This window comes from Toxotes jaculatrix, chromosome 17 (assembly GCF_017976425.1).
Source record: "Toxotes jaculatrix isolate fToxJac2 chromosome 17, fToxJac2.pri, whole genome shotgun sequence".
NCBI lineage: Eukaryota > Metazoa > Chordata > Actinopteri > Toxotidae > Toxotes > Toxotes jaculatrix.
The window spans coordinates 15249778-15276175 of NC_054410.1; the positions used below are offsets into that span (position 1 = coordinate 15249778).

A 26398-nucleotide genomic window follows, 5' to 3' on the forward strand; every position below is an offset into this window, starting at 1 on the left:
GATCTTAGCTGGTCTTATGACATACAATAACCTAAAACATCTTAATCCTGCAGATTTGTTTCCAGCAAAGGTGGAAGTAGCCACTAATCACACCACTTTATGTAAACGAGTAACCATGAGTACTTTGGACTGATACTTACGCTTGCTTTGGTTTTGATGAAAGTGTAATATCCTGTAGAAAAAAATTAATCAATCACACACGGACACACACACACACACACACACACACACACACACACACACACACACACACACACACACACACGCGATGAAGCAGAAAAAAATGTACAATGTTAACATCTAAAAAGTCGCATAGAATTATCAAAAAAAGTAAAATATCAACAATTTTCCAATAACATTAAAGTACCACTAAATTGTACTTAAGTACTGTGTTTGAATAAATGAACTTGGTGACTTTCCTCCACTGGTGGTTGAAGATCATGTGAACTGTCTGTGACCTTGTAAACTTCACAGGTTAAAACTTTTATGGTGCTGCCATCTAGTGGACATCACTGTAGCATCACAACAAACTGTGCTACGGGAATTTAAAATGAAAGAAAAAAAATGTAAATTTGTGTGACTTTTAATCTGTAACTGCAATATCTGATTAGACAAACACATTTGCCTCATTTTTTTTTAAATCTTGTGCTACTTTTCTCCTTGTGTTACCTTCTTGTTACACAAGATAAGCTTGAATTTAATTTATTTTCTCTGATACTGAGTCTGAAAGGAGAAAACCTGCATGCTGCGTAGTTTCTTTTTTTTATGAAAGATTAAAAATAACTTCCAGTAACAGTTAAGATATTTACCATTTACAATAGATAACTCAACATTATTGTTAAAATTGGCATGTCACGAGGCTTTGTTTATTACCTTCACTCAAAACCTGTATATAAGTATGACTCTAAAAGAGTAAATATTTACTTGAGTATTTCCATTTTATTTTACTTTGTTATTATATTTCCCTTCATTTTTTAGTCCACTACAAGTATCTGGCAGAATAGTTGCTTTCTGATTTCTAATTCACTTATTATCTTCTTAGAAAAAATGATTCCCTGTTATAGATTAAACTGTCCAGCAGCATTTAAAGTATGAATAATTAACCCCACTCTGACCAGCTATAGCATTAAAATTACATTTACACAACAATACATCAGTAGTGATATTAAAATAACACTCAGAGGGACCATTTGTCTGAAAATACTTTGACCGTTGATAACATTTCTGTGCTGTTCCTAATTTTTTTAGATGTTAACTTGTATCAGGTAATTTTGAATTGTTGAAATTCTACTTTTACTTAGGTAAAGTATCCAAACATTTTCTCTACTACAAGGTCATTCCACTACAAACGTGAGTAAAGGGTTCAGTTCTTGAATTAGTTATTTCCACATAGCAAACACCAGGTGGCAGCCTGACTCAGTCTTAACTCATATGTGCTGCACTGAAGCAGTAGTTACACTCAGGTCAGTAGTCAGTCCAGGGACATGTCTCTTTGTGATTCAGCTGTTACATTTAAGTTAGTGTTTCACACAAAGCACTCACTCCTTCAAACATGTATATCAAGTGAGCCCCTGACATGTTATTCTCAGTCTGCTTTGAGTTGCACTACAATGAAGTGAAGTGAACTTCACACTTTCATCACCAAAACTTTGCAGGGGTGTGAGAAACCAATATATTTGTGGCATGAACACATCCTCTGTTAATCATGATCTCAGATAGGTGTCATTTGAACATCCACAGCAACACTTTATAATTTAATGCTAAGGTTAGGCCAGGAACTTCACAATCACAACCAATCAGCCTTTCAGCAGGGCAGCATTTTTGCTGAGGAAGAAAAAGAAAAACGTGATAACATCAACAGTAAAACCCTGAAGTAATGCATGCATCGACAGATACAGATCTTTGGTTTGTGAAAGCTGTTAACAGGTAAAACTTGCACCCTGCTGTTCATGCTCTCATGGTATTTTTTGGGGGGGTGGGGGGCAGAATATGCTGTTTTACATCCCTGGGGAGCAATAATACTTGTCTGAATTATTTATGCTGGCTTTTCTCTTGAGTGCTGGTCGACTGGTTCCATTTTTTAAACCTGCTACAGATTGTGTTTTTTTTTTTTTTGACTGGAGGAGAAGGTCAGAGTTCAATGTGAGGGGGTTCTTGTGTCATGGAGGTCGTGGGGAATGTCCTATACAAGGGACATCCTCTTGTATAGGACATTCTACAGGCAGTCCCCCAAAAACCACCCAAATTCCTCCACAGTATTGTGTCCTCTATTCTTCAGGCAGCTGAGTGGGTGTTGTAGACTACATGAGGACTTTGCCGAGGCAGATCACGATACCCCCACCCACCCACCCACCCCACTTTTTTTTTTAATTTTTTTTTTATTTTACCATTCACACATATGCTACTAGAACAATAAAGGACAATGGCGGGTACTTGAAGTTAAGATGGGAGATGACTTGGGGAGCTTGCTATTGTTGTTATTGTTATTGTGTTAAGCATTGTTACCCCAACAATGTCCCTGCTGAGGAAAAGATCTCCCAGTTTTAATGAGAAGAGAAGAGAAGAGAAGAGAAGAGAAGAGAAGAGAAGAGAAGAGAAGAGGGACCAATATTTTTTCCTTTGCTCCCTTTGACCGGGATGAAATATTCCCAACATAGCAGATTGAGGGTTGTTCCACTGTGTAATTATGGGATGTGAAGTTACAGGATCTAAAGGCTGTGATCATTGCTCTGTGGGTGAAGGAACACCGAAATCACTCTGGCGGAGCTTAAAGTCAGCTGAAATATCTCTCTTTTTTGAAAACGTTCAACTTGTTTCAGACTAAGAACATAAACTGATTTAACAAGGTTTTGCAGACAGGGTCCTTTTAATTTTTCCTTTATTTAAACCAGGTGAAAGTTGTGCAGAATTAAAATGTTTTACAAGAAAGATCTGACCACGGAGACATCATGAAATCATTATTGGTGCAATAAACAACTTCAGCAGTTTTAGTCTCTCTGAGTTACAAGTGATAATGTATAAGGAGACTTATAACCACCAGTGGAAAAAGCAATCGGTGTAACTGCAGCAAAACGTGGATCTTTTTTAAATCAAATTGTGGGTTTATCTGGCCAGAGATGGGACAAAATCATTGTTAAGTCACAAGTAAGCCTTGAGTCTTGGGTGTAAAATCCTGAGCCAAGTTAAGTTTGTTATTTATAAAATGTAATGGTAACTAGTTAAATCCATCTTCTGAGGAATCTCTTGTTATATGATCAAAAGCTCCAAAAGAGCTACTGAGTAGTTCTTGTAGTGAGACTGAGTTCTCAGCATTTGAGCCAATTCGGATTAGAGGTGCTTAAAATGTTCTGAAAAAACGGAAATGTCAGACTCCACAGGCTGGAGAAGATCTTGTGATATGATCAAAAGCTCCAGAACAGCTCCTGAATGGACTTTGCAGTGAGACTGATTAGTCACATTTGGTCTTCAAGTCCTAATCAAGTTATTTTGCATGTCTGTTGGAGCATGCTGCCAAATGCACTTTTGTCTCCTGCTGGTAATGTGATTGGCTGCAGCTGATTCAAAGCACATCTCTCGTCAGGAAAATGGAGGTTTGATCTTTTCAAAAAGCTTTTCTGTTTAAATTTTGGGCTTAAATAAACAGCTAAAGTCCAAATGAAGCCATAAGTTAACTGAGTCTTTTTAAATTTTGTAAAGACAAATCTTGCGATAATTGATCGACTGCACCTTTAGTGTGCTTTAAACATATGCCAGAACTGAAGGAGGGCATCGTCCAATCAGGGGCATGTGTTTAACCTTAGGCCAGTCGTTGACAACAGATGTCCATCACTAATCAGTGTCATTAACTTGGCCTGAATATGACCAGAGATGCCTGAAGTTTTGTCTCGTCCACTGAGACGCTTCATTAAGGAGACAGAGTGGACGCTATGGACCAAACCGATCAATGTGTTATGAGGGAGGAGGTCAAGGACAGGGGTGTTGTATGATTCTGACCTGGTGCCGTCTAGTCATGAGATGTTGGTGAACTCTGACCTTTTGCTTGCCAGTAAGCATGAATAATTTGTTCTCGTCCAGACAATATATACACAAATTATAGCTCCACTTAACCATTGCCTGGTTCAGTATGGTTATATCATGGTTAGTGCTAAAATAATTGAATGTTTCAGGTCATTGAGTGCACATGGGTTTTACAAGGGTGGTCTTTTTCCACTCAGAGTTGCAGCTGTGGCCTGTAAACAAGATTTTAAGACCTAATGCAGTAGTGTTTGTTCAGGACATTGACTTATTTGCTGTTGCTTTCTCTCACTGTAAAGACGATTATTCAGTTCACCACCACCTGCAGAACAAATCTCAACTGTTTGTGTACTCGTGTTCTTCTGTGTGAAACTTCAGGTTGTTCAAAGATCCAACATGCGCCCGCGCCCTTCACTGTGAAAATGCTTTGTAGCTTGGAATATAATACACCTTTTAGCCACTGTCTATGCCTTGTCTGTGTCAGGATTCTGAATATGGAAATGAAGGACTATCTGTGCTAAATTCCCATCTTTTCTAATGCAAATTACAAGCCCTGCTACTGCAAGTCAGACAGATCAACAACTGTTTACACCAAAACAGCCTCAAGAAACTGCTCTGTCTTCCTTTTTCCTCCAGCCTGAATCAACAGAAACAAACCAAAAAAGAAAAAAGGCACTGATTTGGAAGTCTTTTAAACATCTGAGGTCTGCCAATTTTAACAGGATTAAGGGAAAAGAGGATAAACTAAAGAACTAATGTTTGCCATAACAGTTGAGCCATGTCAGCTTTACCTCAAGACAGCCTCGTGTCTCAATGTAGCCAGAGATGGAATCTAACTTTGACTGACTTGTGGACAATCTCCAATACATCATGCTGTTGTAATGAAACATTAATTATGTGCTATGTGTGATGCTGGGGTGCAGTGGTAGGAGATTATTTGCTTAAGTAAAAGCTACAATAAAACAATGCAAAAATTCTCAATTGCAAAATCCTGGATTTAAAATTGTGTCTATAAGTGCTAAAGTAATCACTTTAGCTTCAGTGACCAATAATTTTAATTTCTTATTAATCTGGCAGTTATTTTCTTGATGTTTGATCTATGAAATGCTAGAAAACTGTGAAAAAAAATGCAGATCACAATTTCCTCATGCTTTGTCCGATCAACAGTCCAAAAGCCCCAAAACATCCAGTTCACTTTTACATAAGACAAAGAAAAGCAGCAAACTCTCTGATCTGAAAACATGGAACTTGGCAATGTTTGACTTTTTTTGCCTGAGAAATGACATATAGTCGGATCTTTCATTTTCTGTCGACTAACTAATCGACTAATCAACTGATTTTTATAGCATAATTTTGGATTAACCAGCAGAAATGCTTCATATAAGCTGATCTTTGAGTGTAAAACCTTATTAATCGGGGAACACGCAACATAAAGTGTCAAAGGTAAATGTGTTAGATTATAACTTGCAATAATTGAATTTATTTTTTTAATGGTTTCAACGTTATGGCTGGATAGTATATGTGTCAATTATTGTGACCATAATTGGTGCTGTAGACGGGGCGGGGGCTGCGCGCCTAACGCCCGCCTCTGATGCAAACGAAGGGGCTTACCCGGATCTACCGCTGCAGATATTTCCGAGGCTCCTCCCTGCACTTTTTTTTTTTTATCGCCTTATAACAGGATATCTCACTGGCGCGAAAAATGCACTGTGTGGCTTTCTGTAACACATTGTGGGGCGGACCTACTGCCTGTTGTTTGAGCACCGGCTTGTTCTTTTCTTTTGGCTGCTTGTATTTTAAACTGAACTAAAACAAAACTATAGCAGCACATTTTTGTATCCAGTCGCGACTCGGGACCGCTTTTATCCGCCCGATCTCCGAGAATCGCGGACACTTTGCTCTTTGGCTCCTGAGAGGAGGGGGGTTTCCATGCCCTGAATTTCGCATTGGGATTGCGCGGAGAAGCCGGTGAGTAGTTCTATTCTGGTGCCTGCTTTTGAAAGTTTAAATTGAGGAAACGGATTGCTGTCTGTGAGGTCTGACACTCTCCGAGACTGTGTGGGAGTCCACTTTTCTTCTTTTTCTTTTTACCGGTTCACGACTGCTCGGTGGAACAAAGCGCAGCCTACATTTGAGGAAATACAGCCCGTTCAATTACTTTTACGCACTGTAGTCTCGTAAATCTAAGCCTGCAGTGACCTCGTGTCCTCTCATCCCCATTCATAACTTGCCATGGATTATACTTGCCGCCTATATATATATATTTATTTATAAAACTAGATTATGTAATAACCTTGTGTGCCTGGACAGTTAAAGTCCATCACTGTAAAGAGGGCATCCGCAAGATGCAATCAATTATTCATGTGGTCCCATTTGTGGAAAGTAGGCTGTTAAAGGGATGTGATATCCTAATAGCTCATGATGGATACTTGAAATCCGAGCATACATCTGATGGGGGCTACTTTTAAAAGAGACCATTGCTAATCGCTGTGATATTTCCCCTTAGGTTGTGCAGGACGTTCTTCAGAGGCCACTGGTGTCGTTTGATCATTTCTGGGAATAAACTCGAGAGGATTTATTAGCTGGAAACATGGAGTTCGACTGTTACCAGCACTACTTTTTCGATGATTTCGACACGGAGGAGGATTTTTACAAGTCAACCGCGCCAAGCGAGGACATATGGAAAAAGTTCGAGCTGCTGCCCACCCCTCCCATGTCTCCCACCCGGACTCTGAGCGGTGCTGCCCTGCACCTTTCGCCGGGAGACAAGCTCAGCTGGCTGTCCAAGATGCTGGGTCAGGACGAGGAGTGCGAGGGTCAGTTCATCACTTCAGATACGGAGGAGCTGTTCGGCAACCATAGCTCCATCATCATCCAGGACTGCATGTGGAGTAGTTTCTCAGCCAGTAAGCAGCTGGAGAAGGTCAATGGGAGGGTGTCATCTGCGGCGCAGACTGGTGCCTCCCCGGTGGCCCAGATCTCCGTGAGACCGAGCAAAGCGCAGTGCGTCTCGCCCGGGGGCCAGCTCGCCGCTTCTGCAACTGACTGCGTAGACCCGGCGGCTGTTCTCACCTTCCCGACAAGCAGCTGCAGGAAGCCGGCGTCATCTGGCTCCGAGTCTCGCTCTGATTCCTCTGGTAAGGAAGCAGCCATGCTCTAAATTGCCCCACCCTGCCCCTGCTTTAGGATTATATTGCCCTCTAACAATGCGTAATTTGGAAAGCCGGGCTGCTGTTGCATAACTGTGGTCTGTGGTGCAGCGGGGTTAACAAGCGCACAAACACCGTCAGCCACCTTAAAGCTGGATTTTCACTCTCCCTCTGACAATGCGCCACATGCTTGCTCTGAATACCCATGCAGTCTTTTAAAAACCGCGCCCTCCTCACTTTAACTTGCATTTCCCCCCTTTCAATATCTTCCACTGGCTCTGCATTACAATCGGAGTGCGGCAGAGGGGGGCGGGGTGACCGAGTCCTGATGATTTATCACTACTATACACACGCAGACAGAGCGTGAGAGTAACTCTTTCACATTTCCCAAATGAGGGAATGCCCCCTGCTAGCAGATCTCCTCATTTAAATTGTTGATGAAGGCTCAGTGGGCAATGACAAAAGCCTCTGCGGTTAACAAATCAGCTCCTTCTCTGCTCTTCCCTGACAGAGCAATAGTGATCTGCATGCTTGGATAAGGAATGCACTTCCTTATAGTCAGTTTAGTTAAAGTTTGACTGAGCTTGACTGTGTTCTTAGGCAGGCGTGTGAAGCTAGTAAGTATTTTGTAAGGGATGCCACTGAAAAATCTTCCTCGCCACCCTTGAGTGTTTTGCTGAATGATTTTTCTATGTGATGACAGATGATGAAGAGGAAATCGATGTGGTCACTGTGGAGAGCAAGCAGAACCGGGTGCGGCTGGTGAATGTCAGAAAGCCGGTCACCATCACGGTCCGGGCCGACCCCTGCCCCAAACGCTTCCACATGTCTGTTCACCGGCAGCAGCACAACTACGCCGCCCGATCCCCAGATAGTGAGCCGGAACCTGAGGATGACGAGGAAGATGAAGACGAGGAGTCGGAGGAAGAGCCTCAGAGCAAGCGTCCCTGCGCAGCATCCAGTCAGCAGTCGGGCTCTTTGGCTCGTGTCTCCCAGCCTTCCTCTCCCTCGGAGTCTCCCCAAAACTCTGACACAGAGGACACTGACCGCAGGCGGAACCACAATTTCCTTGAGAGGAAGAGGAGGAATGACCTCCGCTCTCGTTTCCTTGCTCTACGGGATCAGATCCCTGGCCTGGAATCGGCCAAAACTCCGAAGGTGGCCATCCTGACCCAGGCAACAGAGTACCTCATGGGGCTGCACACCAGGGAGAAGAGGCAGCTCCAGGAGAAGAAACGCCTCAGATCCAGACAGCAGCAGCTTCTTCGCAGATTATCTGAACTGAAACGCTCATGAGACTAAAAAGAAAAAAACAAAAAACAAAAAGTAGTTTGCTTTTGAAATAAACTGCCTCATTCACAGTCAAGAACATTTTCTCTCAAGTTACCTGTCACTTTTGAAAAGCTACAGCTTTTATATAACAACATGCCTCATGTAAATAGTTGTGAAATGAAATTGGTTTGGAATGCATTCATTTTGCTGTGGGATTTCAGTGATTTAACTGTGCTTGGCCTGTGAGCCTGTTATGGGGAGGAGCAGTTAGATCCCAGTGTGCTGTGTTTTCTTTTTTTCTTTTTTTCTTTGCACAGTGTTTTAGTTTTGAACAGGAGGGAGGGGATGAATGAATCTTCTTTTATAGCTATGACCAAGATATTTCCTGGTATGCTGTGATGGGAATTGAGAAAGCCTCTTTGTTAATAGTTAACCAGTGTGATAGTGAACCCGTGTAGCTTTCAGGATGTGTGTGGAAGTTGGTTGAGAGAGGTCTTCATTGCACACTTATAATGGAGTGAGGTGTGAATGCCTTTCTGTGTACATAAGAGTGAATGAGACTGTTCCTGGTTTGTTTATATGACTGATTGTCTGATGTACAAATCGTTCTGTAAATAGTTTATCACTCCTGGTGGAGGAGATAAATAAATTCAAGAGTTGTCACCGGCTATTGCTCCTCAGTATGGCATGCCACCAGGCACAGAGGAGCCTCTATTTTGTTAAGAAAAGAAGAAAATGGACAAAAAAATAAATAAGTAGCACTGCTGTACTTTATATTCACACGTCACTTTGTGATTTCAATGCTTCTCCTGATTTTTTTCTTTTTTAAAGCATGCTAATGTCAACGGCAACATTAAATTTTTATACCATGTTTGCATACAAACCTGAAGTCCTTGTTCTTTATTTAAATACTGCACAATGCTGTACACTGCTGCTGCTGAATACAAGTTACTCTATTCCTCTAAAAAAATGAATATCAGAACATTTTAACCTTGACATCAAATTGAATTTCTACTCATCTCTAAATGACCCCGCAACTTCTAATGGTTTCTATGGCAACCTAAAGAAAACTTGCACCAGTCTAACCTTGTTTTTTTTTTATGTTTGAGGCGGGAGAAACAAATGACACAGATTTATCATGCCTCACACTGAGCATGTGGGTAGGATGCACCACATGCTGCTGTGATAGTGCACACAACCCACTATCACACGCAAATCAGCTGTAAATGAGAGCAGATCATTTAACAAAAAAAAAAGGATCAACTGCTTAATGTTCATGCTCTTTCTCACTTTGTGCTGTGTGTCAAATAAATGGGCACGTCTTGTGAACCCCGCTGCTGGTCTACACAAGGTTAGACTGAGCTTGTCCTTGAGACTTGCCCTTGATGAGAGTGCGTGTGATACCGTTGTGGATCCTCCCCTCTGCAGTGGCTGCTGCATGCTGGGCACCTGATGTGCTCTGAAGTAGGTTACACTCACACACACACACACGCTTACATACAATCGGTATCTTTAGAACAGTCCCCTGGGTTTGGAGACAGGTTGTGTGAACTGCTATTTGGTTTCAGTGCAGCTATTCACTCAGGTATGCAGTCAGAGTGCAGCATTGTGTTATGTTAATGGCCGTAAAATGGCCCGTACATGGAAAAAGTGAAAATATCGCAAAGATTTCTACGTTAGTGGATGACACTACCCTCTTTTCTGCATTCGTGAGGCCTGTATTTATTGTGTGATGTGCCTTTTACCGCCCTTTGTTGATAGTTAGACCCCTTACATGCAGCTGTGGTCCCCCTAGAAAGCTACTCATGTACTGAGAGTTGAAGAACACAGTCTTGAAAATGGCAGATTTCATGGATAGATTATGGGCTTAGATTTAAAGGAACAATAGATGGAGACTATCCTTACCGTGGACTAAAAATCCAAAAAATTTTACTGAACTGAAAAAAACATTTTGACCCCACCAGGCTTTAATTGGGCAACATGAGCCCAAAAGTGAGCAGGACGTCTCCTCCCTTTCTCTGTCATTCTGTATAAAACTGAACTAAAAGTCTGACATGATGTAAATTCCTGTACATGTGTTCCTGTGTGATACTGCTGCCCTATCAATGCCCTGTCTCTGCAAGTCTGTATGACTCAGGTTTGAGCTCCAGTCATTTGTTTAATAAACTCAGAGCAACCATTTGGTTCAAGTAGAGCCTGACAGACAAGCCAGGCACACCCCAAACTCCAACCGCCTCGCACCTTGCTGGCCTTTGTTGTGACTGGGATTGGTTGTTGTTTCACTTACCCAAGTTCATTCTCTGGGCCCCATTTTCAACCCTGAGGGCACTGTTCTCTGGCACAGTTGAATATTGCCTTTACACAATCAGCATTTGGTCTCAGGAGGCTCAGTTGAGGGAGTTAAATTACCCCATGTGCACACAATAGATGATTACTCAGTGCTTTTTAGTCATCACATTTCCTTGAGATCAAGAGAATCGGAAACAAACCTGGTTCTACAAACCTGTGTTAACGTATCTGGTCGCAGCAAACGTCAGTGACTCCCTAGATTAACATCAGCTGCAGCTGCTGTGCTGTTTGTACTTCAGGAAGTGAAAGCAATAATCAGATATCAAGTCTTGGACCAGATAGGAGAAACCTGTCTCATACTTTTCCTGTTCCCTTCCAACCACAAAATTCATCTGAAGTGATGCAGCCCAAAATTAAAACAGTCATTAATGTAGTTTAGGCTCAAAGATTTTTTTCAATCCATGTATTTTTACTGAAGCTGGCGGTTCATTTCAGGACGATGAAATTAACCAACACCAACATGCAAAGGGTTTAGACCACAGTGTGTTTCTGGGGATGCAAATGAAAATATTGCTGGTGTTTGGATAAACTCACATCTCAATGTTCGACTGGAATTAAAGGACGAAAAGACCTCAAAGTCAGAATGAGGTTCTCAGTAGCAGCCGCATTTGTCCTAACGTTCACCATAAACACACACTGGCGATGGCGCTCCTATGTTTAAAAAAGCTGGGTTTTTTCCTGAAGGAAACAATGAGGAAAGAGGATCTCTTTGTCTTGTGGGATGCTCTGTTCTGTGCTGACGGTTAACTTGCCAGACTGGATTTTCTGCTCTCAAGTTCATGCAAACTCCCACACAGAGAGTGCATGTGAGATCACTTCCACACACATGCTCATACTGTGGCTGTCTCCCCTTAGAGCATAGGTGTTCTACTCTCTCACATCTGCAAGCTGCGTTTATTTTCTGCTGTAAAGCGGACAGCATCTGTAACCTGTTGCTGTTCCCCATGCTAAACACTGTATCTGGTGTGTGTAAGCGGAGAGCCATGCATGGCTGTGTGAGTGTCTACGTATTCCTTGGTTAAAAGACAGCATGTGACAGCTTCACTGGTGGTCAGACAGAAGTGTGTGATGTGTGCGATCAGGGTGGGACTGTGGAGAATTGATGATTTGGCTTGGTGGAGAGAAGCCTCTTACTCTGATTTATACACATCCTCTGTCTTCACGCACACTCACACATTTGTCTCCATCAGGCTTTCCTTTTCTTTTTGAATCCATCCATTTCTTAACTCTGACACCAGGGAATGTGTGATGGCCTTTACAGAGCACCTAACACTTAGAATTGTGACTTTAACAGAGCATGCAACATTAGCGTGTAGTGATGCCTGGGATATCCCAGGATATCTGTTAGCATAATTAATAGGCAAATTGTGACTAATTCAAATTGTGTTTAAGAGAGTGGTTCAGAGCAGTGTAACTAGTGTAGCCATGAGGTAAGCAACAAACTGTTTCCCAAAGAATGAGTGGGTTTGTGCATGTGTTACCTTTGGCACACAACTTCACATCACGTCAGAACAATGGCTCCATCTGTAAACATTTGCAGAAAAACACAAAAGCAGATGAACACGTCTTATCTTTGGCAAGTTGCCCTGAAAAGAGACACTTCCAGTCCTACTCGCCACTCTGGCATTTCTTGCTGGCGAACCACCGCTGAGGTGAAACCACTGCAAATCTGCAATTTGAAAAGTCTGTATGTGTGAACTGCAACTTACCTAAGGTAACAGGCCTTTAATTGAGCAACTCATAAAGTGCATCTGTGTTCCTGGAAAGTGGGAGGATAAACTTTCGCAACTGTTAACATCCCCTCGCTGTCGCTGCGATGAACCTCCTACCTCTGCAATTGAAAAGAGGGAAAAAAAAACAAAACAAAACACACACACACACAGGCACATTGAGCAATATTTCCACCATGTTCACTGGTTGTATGCTGACTGGCCTGGTTTGTATGACGTGTGTGCAGCTTGTTTACACAGGGGGGCAGAGGAGGAAAGGGACCATAAACACACTGCACTGGTTTGTGATTCTAAGAGCATGGTTGAACTGGCTGCTTATCCCCGACCTACATGTGAGGGAATATAGGACATTTAATGCAGGCGGAAGGGAAACAGGCTTATCTTAGGATAACCTTATGATCTCCTGTGTGAGAATGAGCTGTAGTGGAATCGAATAATCTCCCATTAGGAGGCTTGGTTCAGGAGCAAATTTCTGGCGGTTGAATGCTCGGAGGGAATCGTGGTCAGCTGGACAGAGGAGAAGTGGACTCACTGTCATCCCTTTCTTACTCAACACTCAACACACACCCTTCCCCTTATTCTATTTGTCAAGTGGCTGACGGTCAAGGAAGATGAGGAAAAACACAAGCGGGAACAGACGCAGATACTCACATCTGCTTGTGAGGACACACACACACCACACACACACACACACACACACACACACACACACACACACACACACACACACACACACACACACACACACACACACACACACACACACACACACACAGACCTACACTCACATCACCACACAGACACACACAAATACTTGCAGAAACTTTCCCTGGTTGCCATATCTCTGCCTACTGACCCACATTCCAGCCTGATTGTGTCACTGGCGCTCAGCCGGGGCTGTGGCAGCTACTGTCCATCTGATCCTAATGAGGCTGTGAGGGTGCCACAGAAAAACCACATCAATATGCTGGCATGAAAGAAATCCTATTCTTTTACTCCCTATTTTCCTGTTTCTACATCTTTCCTCCTGTCCTCTCTCTCTTGTTTCCCTGTCTGTCTCTTCATACCCCCCCCCTCTGATTGTCCCCCTCAGAAACAGTCGGCTGGCTCCTGCCCTCCCCTCAGGTACTTACTGTATCTTCACCATTTGCTGATCTAGGTCAGTCTTCTGAGCCTGGTCTCTCTCCCTCTCTGTGTTGCTCACCCTCCCCATCCTCAGGCCAGAGTTACATAACAGTGATGATTCAATTGGAACAGGCTGTATATGTTCCTCTCCCTCTGGATACATCTGGCCCCGGCTGACTGGTGTCAACCCAGTGTTTTGCTTTAAACCTCAGCCAACTTGGCCAAATTTGAAAACCAAATAAACACACTAAACATCATGAGTTCCTGTGCAGCACCTGTTGTCCAGGACAAATGACTTTTTTGTTTTGTTTTGGTTTTTTTTGCAGTTGCCTCTTACCACGGACACCTCCTTTACCCTCCTTGGTCAGCAGCTACTTTGTCTGTTGTAGGTTAGTAGTATCTGAGATAAAATTCGGGAGGGTTAGTGAGGGGCCAGGTGGGCTGTGTCGTGTCAGCAGAGCAGGCCTTTCAACTCGCCTGTCTAATCTGGAGCTAATCCTAATCCCGTTAGTGTAAACACTGCTGCCATCTGGGCCCAGACACACCACAGCTCTGATTATAATGAACCCATCAGAAGGTCTTCAAACCATCACAGTGTGTGAGCTGTCAGTGCCTCGCGCTAAACTCTCTGACCTGAGCTCATGACATAATCATGCTGAAGATGGACAGTCCAGCAGTCAGTGGGTAAACAAACATATGCATGACCAACACAGTACAACAAATGATTACAACAAAGCAGGTAATTAGAATGGTGGACTAGAAAAAAATAAGCTACACATATTTTGTATTGGGACATATGGAAACAAACATGAGTAATCTGTTTCTATAGGGTCTTTGGCCACTGGAGATGTAAGAGGGAGCTTTAGCTGTGTGATGTAACCATGGTGCTGGTTAATGGATAAGCAGGAGGAGAGAGGAGGGAAAAGGGCCTCAACAGTGACAACTGCTGCCCTCACCCTGGCAACCCCACCCCCCACCCCACCCCAACCAATGCATACACGCCCACACAGTGGGTGAGAGAGGGTGAGGTATCTTGTGAGTCATTAAAGCTGGCAGTATGCTCCCAGTATGTATGTAAAGATGCACACTAGCACTTCTGTTTTCCATCATACTGGGGAAACCTGGTTGTTGATATATAAATAAAAATGAGTTCTGATCAAATGACTCTGTGTTTATATGAAAGGAGTTGCTTGAAATGATGAACCCACAAAAAATTATGTCCGACTCTGCAGTTGCCCTCAGGTCTGTGGAGCATTTTAGCATCTCTCAGTTCATTGTTTCGGTTTTCAGACCTGCAGCTTTGCTGTTTTAGATTTGCTCTCACAGCTCTCATTACCACAAAAAAAGCTCCAAAAACCTGTAGTACAGAGCACTAAACAGCAGCCAGATGAGGCTACCACCTAGCCGGTAAACACAGTGAAGCATTTAGCAGCTAAAGAGCCAGACAGTTTCCTCGGGAGTTGGTGGAGACCAAAATAGTGCTAAAAGGACAGTGGATATTGGAATGACATTCCTCAGTTGGACACAGAACAACTGAATTCCACGTGAATAATAATGTTACTTCATTTTTGCTCGGTATGTACCGAAAAAAAAAGTTTGCTTAATTTTATCATCAGATAATGTGTCAGCATTATGTTCATAACTTGTCCCTGAATGCTACAAAAAACACACAGGTTAAACATTACTAGTCAGGAGGACGAAGCCCCCACACACATGACAGACAGGAATCAAAAACCTCGATAAGATGCTTAAATGCAACATACTTAGAATGTTTAAGTTTCTCAAAACTGACATAAGGGCCTATCTGTGTAAATGTAATATATATTTATATGCACTCACACATAAATTGGACACTCCATAAATAAAATTAAAACTGGGATACTCGTAGACGCTTGTAGAATTTGGCATCTTGCCAAACAGAATCCACTTCCTCTACATTTGAAAGCACATTTGAAAACTTTTCTGTGCTTTCAAAATAAAGTGGTGCAATCTATCGAGAGGTGCCAAAGGAAGTGAGCTTATGCCAAGTGTCTATGAGCTCAGAAATTTGTTGAAACTTGTTGCTACTGCCGTTGGTTTTATCCACGGAGTAGCAGTTTAAACCGGAGCTGCTGGTGCAAACTGCCAGCTTTGTCAGCTAGCAGATGTTCCATTGTTCAGCTCCGCAGTGTAAGGTTGCTTCTGTTGAAGTTGGGACACTTGCTGCATCTTTTGAATTTAGCCCCATTGAGTGCTGTCACCACCCCCACTGCCTTGCCCTAGCCACCAAGCTACTCACAGAGGAGCATTACCCCTCCCCCTCTATCCCCTTTAACCCCCTGTAGACCTCATAGTTGTTGCCCCACCACCACCACCAGGACTATAACCCCACCAACTCTTTGTCTCTCCTTTGGTCAGGTCTTCACTAATCCCCCCCCCCCACTACACACACACACACACACACACACACACACACACACACACACACACATCAAAAGCCAATTTATTGTGCAATTACTGCAGTGTGTGAGTGTATTTGCATCCATGTAAATTTAATTGCTACACTGCAGATCCACACACACACGCACGCACACACACACACACACACACACACACACACACACACACACACACACACACACACACACACACACACACACACGCACGCACGCATGCACGCACGCACAAACACAAACACACACACACACACACACACACACACACACACACACACATCTACACACTGTGTGTTATCAGACTGTTATCAGATGGTGAATGTATAGTGTATAGATGCCTCTGTTTGTCCTGCAGTGGTTACAATTCCCTCTTTTCAGCACTATGTCTGAATGTGTCTGCTGTTGTCTTCAGGGCCTGAGTGACCACTACTGTGGAGCTTATGTAATAATCAGTGCCCTGCTTTCCTCTTCCCAACTATAGGCCTGTGTGTGTGTGAAACAGAGAGCAAGAGAGAGGCTGTTATAAGGCCTAGGAAACACACAGGCAGTACAGACTTCCTGTTTTTGTGTTCAGCCCACTGGAGGCAGGAAGTGAGAGGAACTGCTGCTCTGCTCTTTTTACTCTTTATAATTTTGCCTGACGAAAAGGTGTCAGTGCTCAGTCAGCTGCCACCCCCTTACTTACGCTACAGATTTAGGTGATGGGGTGGGGGTGAATGTAGACTGTTGCCTCTCTGAAAGTCAAGAACAACAAATCCAATTATGTCACTTAAGTGCAGTGTGGGTGCTGTTAATGGTCTGTGATGTGACTCCACAGCAAAATGACCTTGATACGTGTCCTTTACCAAGGGGGGTGAACAATCACCAGCCCTTATCTCAGCAAGAAAAGCTTCTATTTGTTTGTGATAACAAGATATGTCTGTGAGTTTAATGCAATTTTTTTTTGAGGAAGGGTTCAAGCCAAAACCAAGTAAGAACCCCAGTAAGAACAAAGAATCTGGTGGTGGCAAACATGCCTGAGTGGTCGCTTTGAAGGACTGATTAAGGTTATAATAGCCATCCGCCTTGCCTCAAGCCTTCAGGCTGTGTGTTTGTGCGGGGGGGTGGGGCCTGATAAGGGGTACAGGGGTAGTCCAGGCTGTTACCCTCTTTGTTCTGGCCTGCTCCACTCATGCCTGCTTTTGTCTCCACCCACAGTCTACCACTGAGAGTATTATCTCTCTATCTGTCTCGCGCCAAAGCAGGCGGGGAAAGAGGGGGGGTTGGTTTTTCTTCCTGCTCTCTTTCTTTCTGTCCCTTCTCCAAGGTACATTTTGTATCTGACACGTTTCCAGGGCAACTGCAGGTATAGAGTAGGTGTACAAAACCTCCTTGAGTCTAGCCAGTGCAGTCTCCCTCTCCCTCTTTTGCTCTATTTCTGTGTGTGTCTCTCTCTAGCATTTCCCGCCACTCCGGGGTGCCCGGAGAGGGGAGTGGTGTCACAGCCGGTAAGAAGAAAGGCTGGCTCCTCTCAGCCTCGCGCCAAATGCCGGCATTATTCAAATCAGCTCAGTGGGTGCGGCCCAACTGTCTCCATGTCCTGTTAACCCCCTCAGAGCTGCAGACTAGCACACAAAGGCAGACACAAGTGTAAGCCAAGGGCTTAGCCACATAAGTGGTAAGTGTATCACTGAAAGTCCCACAGATACACCAGAACATGAAGTCTTTACTTCATATTTACAACCACGAAATAGATTAAAAATAATGCTATTGATGTAAGTTGTTTTAGCTGTTCCATCTTCTCAAACAGGAAATGTAGTAACTCTATGTGATGTTGAGCTTTATGTTATCAAATTTTACTAACCTTTCTTTTATGACTGAATATTGTTCATTCTCTAATAAACTTTGAAAACATTTGATTCTACTAAACCCACGTTTTAGGTCACAATAATACATATTAGTTACCACAGACTCTGAAGGGCCCTGCAGACAAGACAGCTACAATTCCGAAATGTAAGTATTTAAAGATTAAAAAAATATTCAGGGTCTCAAATCAACTTCCTCTCTGAAACAAGCAGAGTTTCTCTTTCACATCCTCTTTGTCTACTACACCCCGAAGAATGAATGAGGCAGCTAAGTATTCAGGAACACACTGGATAGCTGAGGGGCTTGTTTATCCTTTACTACACTCTAGTGGCTGTGAGCATGAAATGCAGGAAACGACTGAGGCAGCTTTCAGTACCCTCCACGCTGCTGAGAGACTCTAAATTATGAAGAATTAAAGAAAAAGAATTATGTGCTGAAAAAAAATAATCTCAGACTTGCTCCAATACCTATATCATTGTTGGGACACCCTATTCGAGTTTAATTTTTAATCATGTCTAAGAGATCTGAAAACAATATTAATACATAAGAAAGAAAATCAATTGGATGCATTTACACCTTCTAAGGTTACAGAGAATAAAAGTCACACAATCCTTCAGCTGTCCTCAGTTAATCAATAAAAGCTCTTTGCGTCTGGTGTTTGGAGAGCCTGGAGGAGAGTGTGTGGTCACAGCCAGACACAATTAGTTGTTCAGGTTGGCACAATTGCAAATGGCAATTTGTGCTGTTGGTCTCATGTGTTCTGCCTCTAGAATTACTGGACAGATAGGCTTAATTGAACCCTGCTGTTTTGTATTGAGATAAAATTTGTATGGAAGCTTTTTGAAAGTAGAAGAGGCAATAATACAAATTTACACTGAAATCTAGTGAAAAAAAATCACCTACACGTTTTTTTTTTTTTAATTTATGCTGGTCTCCAGTGATACTAGCAAATGTGTTTTTAGATACAGTAAATTGCTGTGTCAGATGTCAACAGTCAGTGGTTGCTACCTTTGTAATGCTGACAGTTAAATAAAGATGATGGCTGTAATGGATGCAGCTGTGTCCAGCATGTTTCCCGTCAGGCGTGTCTCTATTATCCTTTTGTTCCTTGAGTCCCCGCAAGGCTGGCTGCTCAGTGACGTCTTCCCAGAAACCATCTGTAGCTGGTAAATTACCTGTTTGTCACGATTAAAGGATAGCTAATATTATTAATAATGCATTTATGCTCTTCAAAGCAAAACACGCATTTTCATCTTTGTTCCCTGCATCACCTGTCTGTTCCTCTGATTGATGCCATATTTGGCTGGCAGTCTGGTGTCCCCACAGCCAATCAGATCCTAGATGTGGGAGTCCCAGCTGGTCTGACTCCCTGACCGTTGCCTGGCAACTGGGACTGCTGCCTCGTATTTCAATCCATGGGAAGATCCTGCAGGGGTTTACAAGAGGAAGCGGCAAAAAGAAATGATCATTAGATGCGCAGCGGGAAGCAAATAACCCAGGATGGACTTCATTTCCCACACTGCTGAGCAGGAATATTACATGTAATGAATGACAGCCAGTTATGAGCACATGGGATAAAATCCTGCTTTGGTAATAGCATCTAAAATATAAATAGTAACAACCTCTTCACTTTAAATGATCCTTCAGTGCACTGTAAGATGAAATAGAAAGTCTTCTATGCTCAAAGAAATCAAGCTCCATCTCTCTACAAGGAGAACTGAAGCATGAACACATTTCAAGCATCGTGACACAGCGGTGCTTTGACACACTGGCCTGCTCTGTCCAATAGGGTGCAACAAGCAGTTGTCACATAGATTAAAATGACATGCACTGCCTCTGCTCCAGGGAATTAGACACCGAAAGGGTTAAAAAGGGGGAGGATGCAAAATGGCTTGAAGTCAGGAGTCTGTGTGAGGGAGAGGAACACACAGAAAGGCAAGCGCAGAGGAGCTGAACAAGGAGTATAATACGAGTGATGCCAGAGAAAATAGCTTGAATTTTTCCTGAATCTCTCTTTTATTCTGCAGCATCTCACTCCTGCACTGTTCTTTTTTTTTAGGGCATTTAGCTGAGTGCCTCTGCAGCTGTGGTCAGATTGATCTCATCTCCTGAGTGCACCAAGGCTGAATTCAAATTGTGAATGCGCAAGAGCGAGTAAGGACTTTGTTTGGAACTCCTGCCAGAGAGAGAGAGAGAGAGAGAGAGAGAGAGAGAGAGAGAGAGAGAGAGAGAGAGACAATAAAAGAGAGCCATCGGGGGACACACTGTGACTCAGTGTGGCCCTGAGAAAGCGAGAGGTGAGCTGAAGAGGTATGATGAGTCTTAACAGTGGTCAAACTCCGACCATCAGTGGACAGGACTTGACCAGAAATGGCAGCAGCAGCAACAGTCGAGTCCCCTGGGAAGATGCTAGGATGGTTTTGAAGCCCTCCACCCCCACCAGGAAACCTAAACCAGTGAGTTTCTTTACAGCCTTCATTATGCTGTATCCATTTATATTTTCTATGAGTTTCCATGTCTTTGTAAAGTGTCTGAGTAGCTGACAGCAAAGATGACACATTTTGCATGAATTACAAGTGAACTATGGCGTTAAATATGATCCGGCCGTCATTAGCTGATTAGAGTTGCTCTTAAAGCCTGCCAAGACACACTTGTGTTTACTCCTTGAGGCTTCCTGTTTTACAGTGGCCAAGACTGATGTCACATGATGAATGACAGCTGAGAGAAGACAGACACACTGGCCTCTTAACCTTATCACAGTCTAGCCCTGGTATAAACAGCAAGAGGGTCATTTCTAGGTTGACTAGGGAATGCTTCATCATTTGAAGCCTTCGGCTAACCGAAAAGAAAGTTCGAGAGAGAGATGTAGATGTAGTTGAGTGAAACAGGATACAGAGGATCAGCAAGGTGTTATTGTTTCAACTGGAAACTGAGCAACAGATAGAGGAGTCTTATTTCACATCAGGTGGATAGTTTTACAGGGGCGCCCCCGTTTGGATGTTTTCACCTGGAAAGGCTGCAGCAAAATACAACAACAGATACAACAACTACAACATCAAGCACTTGCAGGATGCAGGGAATTGTCTTGGTTGTAAGTCTGGCACAAACATGTCAGAAGTTGATTGTTTTACAGTGAAAGCTGTTTTCATCCTGTACATGCAGTCTCCCCAGGTTTCAGGTTGAAATAACTTACAGTTTTTGTGTTTTTAAATTTTAGCTAATCTTCAGTAATATCTACAAGTCCCCCTCCTGTATATATTGTATGTCTTTTCCAAGTTTATTTTTCCTTTATAGAGTGTATTTATTGCTCCCTGTGACTGCTGCTACAAACGAATTTCCCCACAGAGATTAAGTATCTCTTAATCTTAAGTACAACCCAGTCAAGCAATTAAAACCTTACTGCTGTTTGCTGTCCTCTGTCTCCAAAGAGTTAACAGGGATCAACTTTTCCGGTATGTGGGCCTGCACTATCAGAGTCTCGCAGAGGAAAGTGTTTCATATCACACTGTCACTTCTATTGTGACACATCAGCTCACCCAGTTTTCCTGCTTTATTGCACTGGCAATAAAGCCTTTATTAAATTTTTCCTGTCTAAAAGGAACTGTGCTTTCTCAGCATTCTCATACCACTGCTCAGAATACAAATAATGTTCTGTGTCCCTGCGGGTGGAAACTCTAAACGTGGTTAAAAAGAAAAAGAATCAATCCTGTGCAAGGCGAAGATACATGTAAATGAAACGTTTTTAACCTCTCATCCTCCAGCCCAAGCCGGAGAACGCCATCACCATCGCTGTTTCAGCACGAGTCCTCTTCAACATGGAGAAGGAGCAGCAGATTTACGAACAGCAAGGCATGGAGGATTACATCAAGTATCAGGTGGAGCATGAGACTGAGCCTTTCAACCCTGGACCTGCCTTCTCCTTTGTCAAGGTCAGAGCCTATGAGGAGAGAGAGAGAGAGAGGGAGAGAGAGAGAAATATACACAGGCGCACGCATGCACACTATACCAAACCCAATGTGGAGTGATTCCTTGGTGTCAGTGTTACGTATTGGGTCGTGTCTCTGGGGGTGGTGGATGAGTAATAAGCATTAAACATCAGCCCACTCAAACACTCACACACTTCCATCCGCACTGCAATGATACAGTATTATCTTTTTTTTTTTTTTTTTTTTTTTAAATAACTCAGATTGTGTTTGTTGGTTTTGTTCCCAGGCTCTGGAGGCTGTGAACACTCAGCTGCGGGAGCTTTACCCTGACAGCGAGGAGCTCTTTGATGTCGTGCTCATGACCAACAACCATGCATATGTCGGCCTAAGACTCATCAATACCATCAACCATCACAGTGAGTTACTACTACACATGAAAGACAAAAACTTTCTATCAAGGCTTCTTTTAAGCTCCTTTTGTTTTGCGTACATCCTCCAGCTGCACTGCTTTATCTTTTCAGCTTGTCCTTTAAAGCCGTTAAACATGGCTGTGGTGTCTTTCAAAGTAATTGGTGGAGACCTTCCTCCCCTAAAAAACAACCCTATAGATTGTTCATGCAAGAAGCTTCTTAACACTGATAGTGGTTTTACTGTACACTCAGGTGATGTAGTATGAAGAATGATGAAGTCTGCATTAGGAGGAGGTTGTGGTGGACGGATGAGTTGAGAAGACTTAGGACTTTGACACTGGAGACCACTGTTTGTTTCCTGTTTCAAACCAACAGTCATAGTTGTGCATGGTAACCATGACCTTTAACCTTAACCATGTTATTGTGACCATGACAAAGAAGGTCTGACTGTAGTGTTGTCTTTCTCCCATTAGCTTTCACAATGTGTTTTTGGTAATACCACTAGGGGGTGCCAAATGTTGGACATTTTGTGCCGTCACTCTGTAGATTCTCTAGTTGCTCTCCACAGCTGGTTCCTCTTCCCACACTGTGAGTGACTTTATGACCCAGTGTCCCTCCTCAGGTCACACAGACATGCAAGTGAGTACATGAAGCCTTCTCAAGACATCACAGAATCCTCTGTTCATTCAGCGAGAGGAAGAAAGAGATTAACAGAGAGAAAGAGGAAAAGAAAGGAACTGTCTGTAATCTAAGAATCTCCTGTTCTGTCTCTTGGTCCCTTGTTCTGCTTCGCCTTTCCACTGAAGCGGGGTCTCTCTCATCCCTGTGGATGCACTTGAACTGCCCATGGTTATGGTGGGATTTTTCTCATGATCCATGAGAAAGACTGGGATGCATCCCCCAGGGCTAAGTACTGGGAGTTGGGGACCTGCTTCTTTGGAGGGGGTTTGGCAGTCCCTCACACTGCGCCCGCTAATGTAGCTGAGACAAAAAAATCTGCACAGCTCCCTCCTTTCATGTCACTCCAAGGTTCGCTCATCCTCTTCCCTGCCCTGTACTGGCCTGCACTATTTGATGATCAGAATCGGAATAGGTAGCTCTACCCTCAGCTGTTCCTGATTCTTATTTATTGTTGTCATTTGCTGAAATAGCAGAAATGTGAACATTCTGGAGTTGTAAGGATTTCTGGTATTCTATTTTTATTCACCATAACGGTGACATTTTTTAAAAACTTTAACATTGTTTAACGTTCCTTGTTATTTGCTCAGGAAGGGGATGGACAGACTGTAAAATGAAACCATAAGTAACATCAGAAATTCATATAAACATCTTCCCAGTATATTCTGTTTTATGGACATTTACTGTTCACTGAGTTTTTGAATCCTTGTCCCTGCAGAGTTGTTCATCGAGCGCTTCTGTATGACTGGAGGAAACAGTCCCATAGGCTACTTGAAGGCCTACCACACCAACCTTTACCTGTCTGCTGACCCAGTCAAGGTTCGAGAAGCTTTGGAGGAAGGTCAGTACCTAGAGAGAGAAGCTACATGTTACTGAAAGGTTGAAATACTTGAAGGCAAAAGTTAGTCACCTAATTTTCAGCAATAACTTCAACAGATAATATTTAAACTCTATACACAGTACAAAATGTGTGATTGTGTGTGTGTGTGTGAACTACTGTTAACCAGGTATTGCAGCAGCCACCATGTTCACCCCAGAGAAGATGAAGGAAGTGTCGGAGACTCAGCTGCGTGTTGCTTTTGACGGTGACGCCGTCCTCTTCTCTGATGAGTCTGAGCGCATTTACAAGGCTCACGGACTGGACAAGTTCTTTGAGCATGAGAAGGCCCACGAGAACAAGCCCCTAGACCATGTACAGTATACACATAGTGACAATGATCAGTATATCACTGCTAAGGGAAATGATGTGCATTTGATAATGGCAAAGTGACATCTTTACAACAAAGACTGTGTTGACTGTGTTACTGTCATGCAACTTTCCGTCTTTCTGCAGGGGCCATTGAAGGGCTTCCTGGAAGCTTTAGGAAAGCTGCAAAAGAAGTTTTATGCCAAAGGCCAGCGCATGGACTGCCCCATCCGGACCTACCTGGTGACGGCTCGCAGTGCAGCCAGTTCTGGTACCAGAGCCCTAAAAACTCTGCGCTCATGGGGTCTGGAGATCGATGAGGCTCTCTTTTTGGCAGGGGCACCCAAGGGCCCCATGCTGGAGAAGATCAGACCACATATTTTCTTTGATGACCAGATGTTTCATGTGGAGGGGGCAGCAGAAATGGGGACGGTGGCATGCCACGTGCCCTATGGGATAGCTCAGAGAGTTACCAAGAAAGCAATAACGGTCAAAGAGACTTCTTCAGCAACCAAGTAGCCTGGACATCATGGTGCAAAGGGACAGAAGATTGAAGGGACACAAAGTTTTGGCTTTCAGCAGCTCAGCATGTTATAACTACTGGAAAAGTGTTTAAAACTATGATAACGTCCTGAAACAGGGAGTGCAATATGACCAGTATATTATCATTATATAAATCAAATCATTTCTTTCATTCACAGTTTATGACATTTCAATCCAGTCAGAAGTTTATTTCATCTACTGGTTTTAACAGTCATAGTTCATAAAGTGGTACTAAATTCTAAAGATGAATCCTACATAACCAATAGTAAGTAATAGCTTTGGTAAATGTTAATAAATCATAAGTTATTTACTGAAGCTTTACAGAATTATGAAGGATAAAGGATAAGCCCCTGCCAAAGGAATTATTCACTAAATTATTTATTGACCATTGATAAATTAGTTACAACTTAACTTACAAATCCTTTATGAAGATTGCAAAATTTCTATTTGCAGTAGGAATTTACCTCAGATTCCTGTATTATTTTCTGTTGATAGATTTTTTACTATTTTTACCCACATTTACACACACATCACATAATCAAAAGATAAAAGATGTTGAATTTAAGTAATTTAATTTTAATCATACAGAGCCAAACATAAATTAAAATACAAAAACAAATTCTCAACTAAACTATTTATTTAGATATCAGGTTACTGAGGAAACATCAAGTGACTAAAGCATATTTTTGATAAAGAGGGGGTCTGAATGCAGTCTGGATGTGCTAACTTGTGCTACACAGCTGCACTGAAGACATGCAATCAGTCACTTTATGCAGAATCCGCTTGTCTGTGTTTAAAAGTTTTTAAAACCGGTGCCTTTTATCTCGCTGTTGTTTAAGAGATTTTTTTTTTTTTTTTTTTTTTAACAGATCTTTTTTTTAATTTTTTGTCAGTTTTGCACGCTGTTGGTAAATGTATGTTGTACGTGTGGTTGTTTATCAGTGTATGTGAATGTATTTTAAAATTGCAAATTAAGAATACTGATAAAGTTGAAATATTTGACTTTGTATTTATTTATATTTCTTTTTGTGCAAGACAGTAAAGATACATTTTAACATATTTAGCATTCATTGTCATCCATTTGTACGAAATTTTTCATTTCTGCTTGTACCTAAAGTGCCCAAAGTTCATTGTCTGACTTGCTGTTGCCTGCCTGTCTGTCTTATATTGTCCTTTAGGTTTGTTGTTGGTATTGTTGTTCTGCTGTGGATGAATGTGAAGCAAGTTGGTATTGAAATAGACCAAACTTGTGAAATCTGGGTAAATGTGAGACCAAATGAGACCTCTGGACTGTCGTGAAATGGAGCTTTTCTGTTTCAAGACTGAAGTAAAAATGACTGTCTTCAAAAAACACAGTTTCCTGTCGTTTTTCCCCACTGAAGTGTTTTTTTATTGCAATTCTTTATGCAATAATCAATTATTGCATATTCCTCACAAAGCACTTTCAAGACACTATAGAGTCTTAAATGGTTACTTAGGACCTCTATTTTGTTACACTCTTATTACTCCTTATACTTGGAACATATGGCAAAGATGTAATCCTCATACCATCATGATGAAGGGACTTGATATATATGTAGCTCTGCCCATGATTGTTTAAACATAACATTTGTGTTTCTGCTACACATGATGGATGCATCATGACTCTATTCTGGAAGAGGAAGTCAGCAAACTGAAGTGTTTCAGATAATGAGTTATTAAAAGAGATAACAATAGTTAAAAAGTCAAGTTGAGCT

At 42.5% G+C, this 26398-nt stretch overlaps 2 protein-coding genes and 1 long non-coding RNA gene across 4 annotated transcripts; 2 read left to right on the top strand and 1 right to left on the bottom strand.

Moving 5' to 3' along the window:
- The first annotated feature begins 5704 nt into the window (after positions 1-5704).
- On the top strand, positions 5705-9318 carry LOC121197407 (protein L-Myc-1b-like). Its single transcript, XM_041061006.1, has 3 exons — positions 5705-5982; positions 6521-7151; positions 7867-9318. Exons 2-3 carry the CDS (start codon positions 6605-6607, stop codon positions 8457-8459), a joined length of 1140 nt encoding a protein of 379 aa, XP_040916940.1. The 5' UTR covers positions 5705-5982; positions 6521-6604; the 3' UTR covers positions 8460-9318.
- Positions 9319-12264: 2946 nt separating this feature from the next.
- Positions 12265-22359, bottom strand: LOC121197011. Its single transcript, XR_005896214.1, has 5 exons — positions 21667-22359; positions 19191-19345; positions 18928-19094; positions 12494-12615; positions 12265-12308 (listed from the first exon to the last, which is right to left on the bottom strand). It is a non-coding gene; the product is annotated as an uncharacterized LOC121197011 (long non-coding RNA).
- On the top strand, positions 20092-25525 carry nt5c1ab (5'-nucleotidase, cytosolic IAb). Of its 2 annotated transcripts, none has more exons than XM_041060320.1 (6): positions 20092-20375; positions 21681-21848; positions 22132-22261; positions 23652-23774; positions 23941-24125; positions 24267-25525. In XM_041060320.1, exons 1-6 carry the CDS (start codon positions 20232-20234, stop codon positions 24636-24638), a joined length of 1122 nt encoding a protein of 373 aa, XP_040916254.1. In that variant the 5' UTR covers positions 20092-20231; the 3' UTR covers positions 24639-25525. The 2 variants fall into 2 exon arrangements, with proteins under 2 accessions (XP_040916254.1, XP_040916255.1); XM_041060321.1 differs by lacking the exon at positions 20092-20375 and adding an exon at positions 20706-21010.
- Positions 25526-26398: the final 873 nt, after the last annotated feature.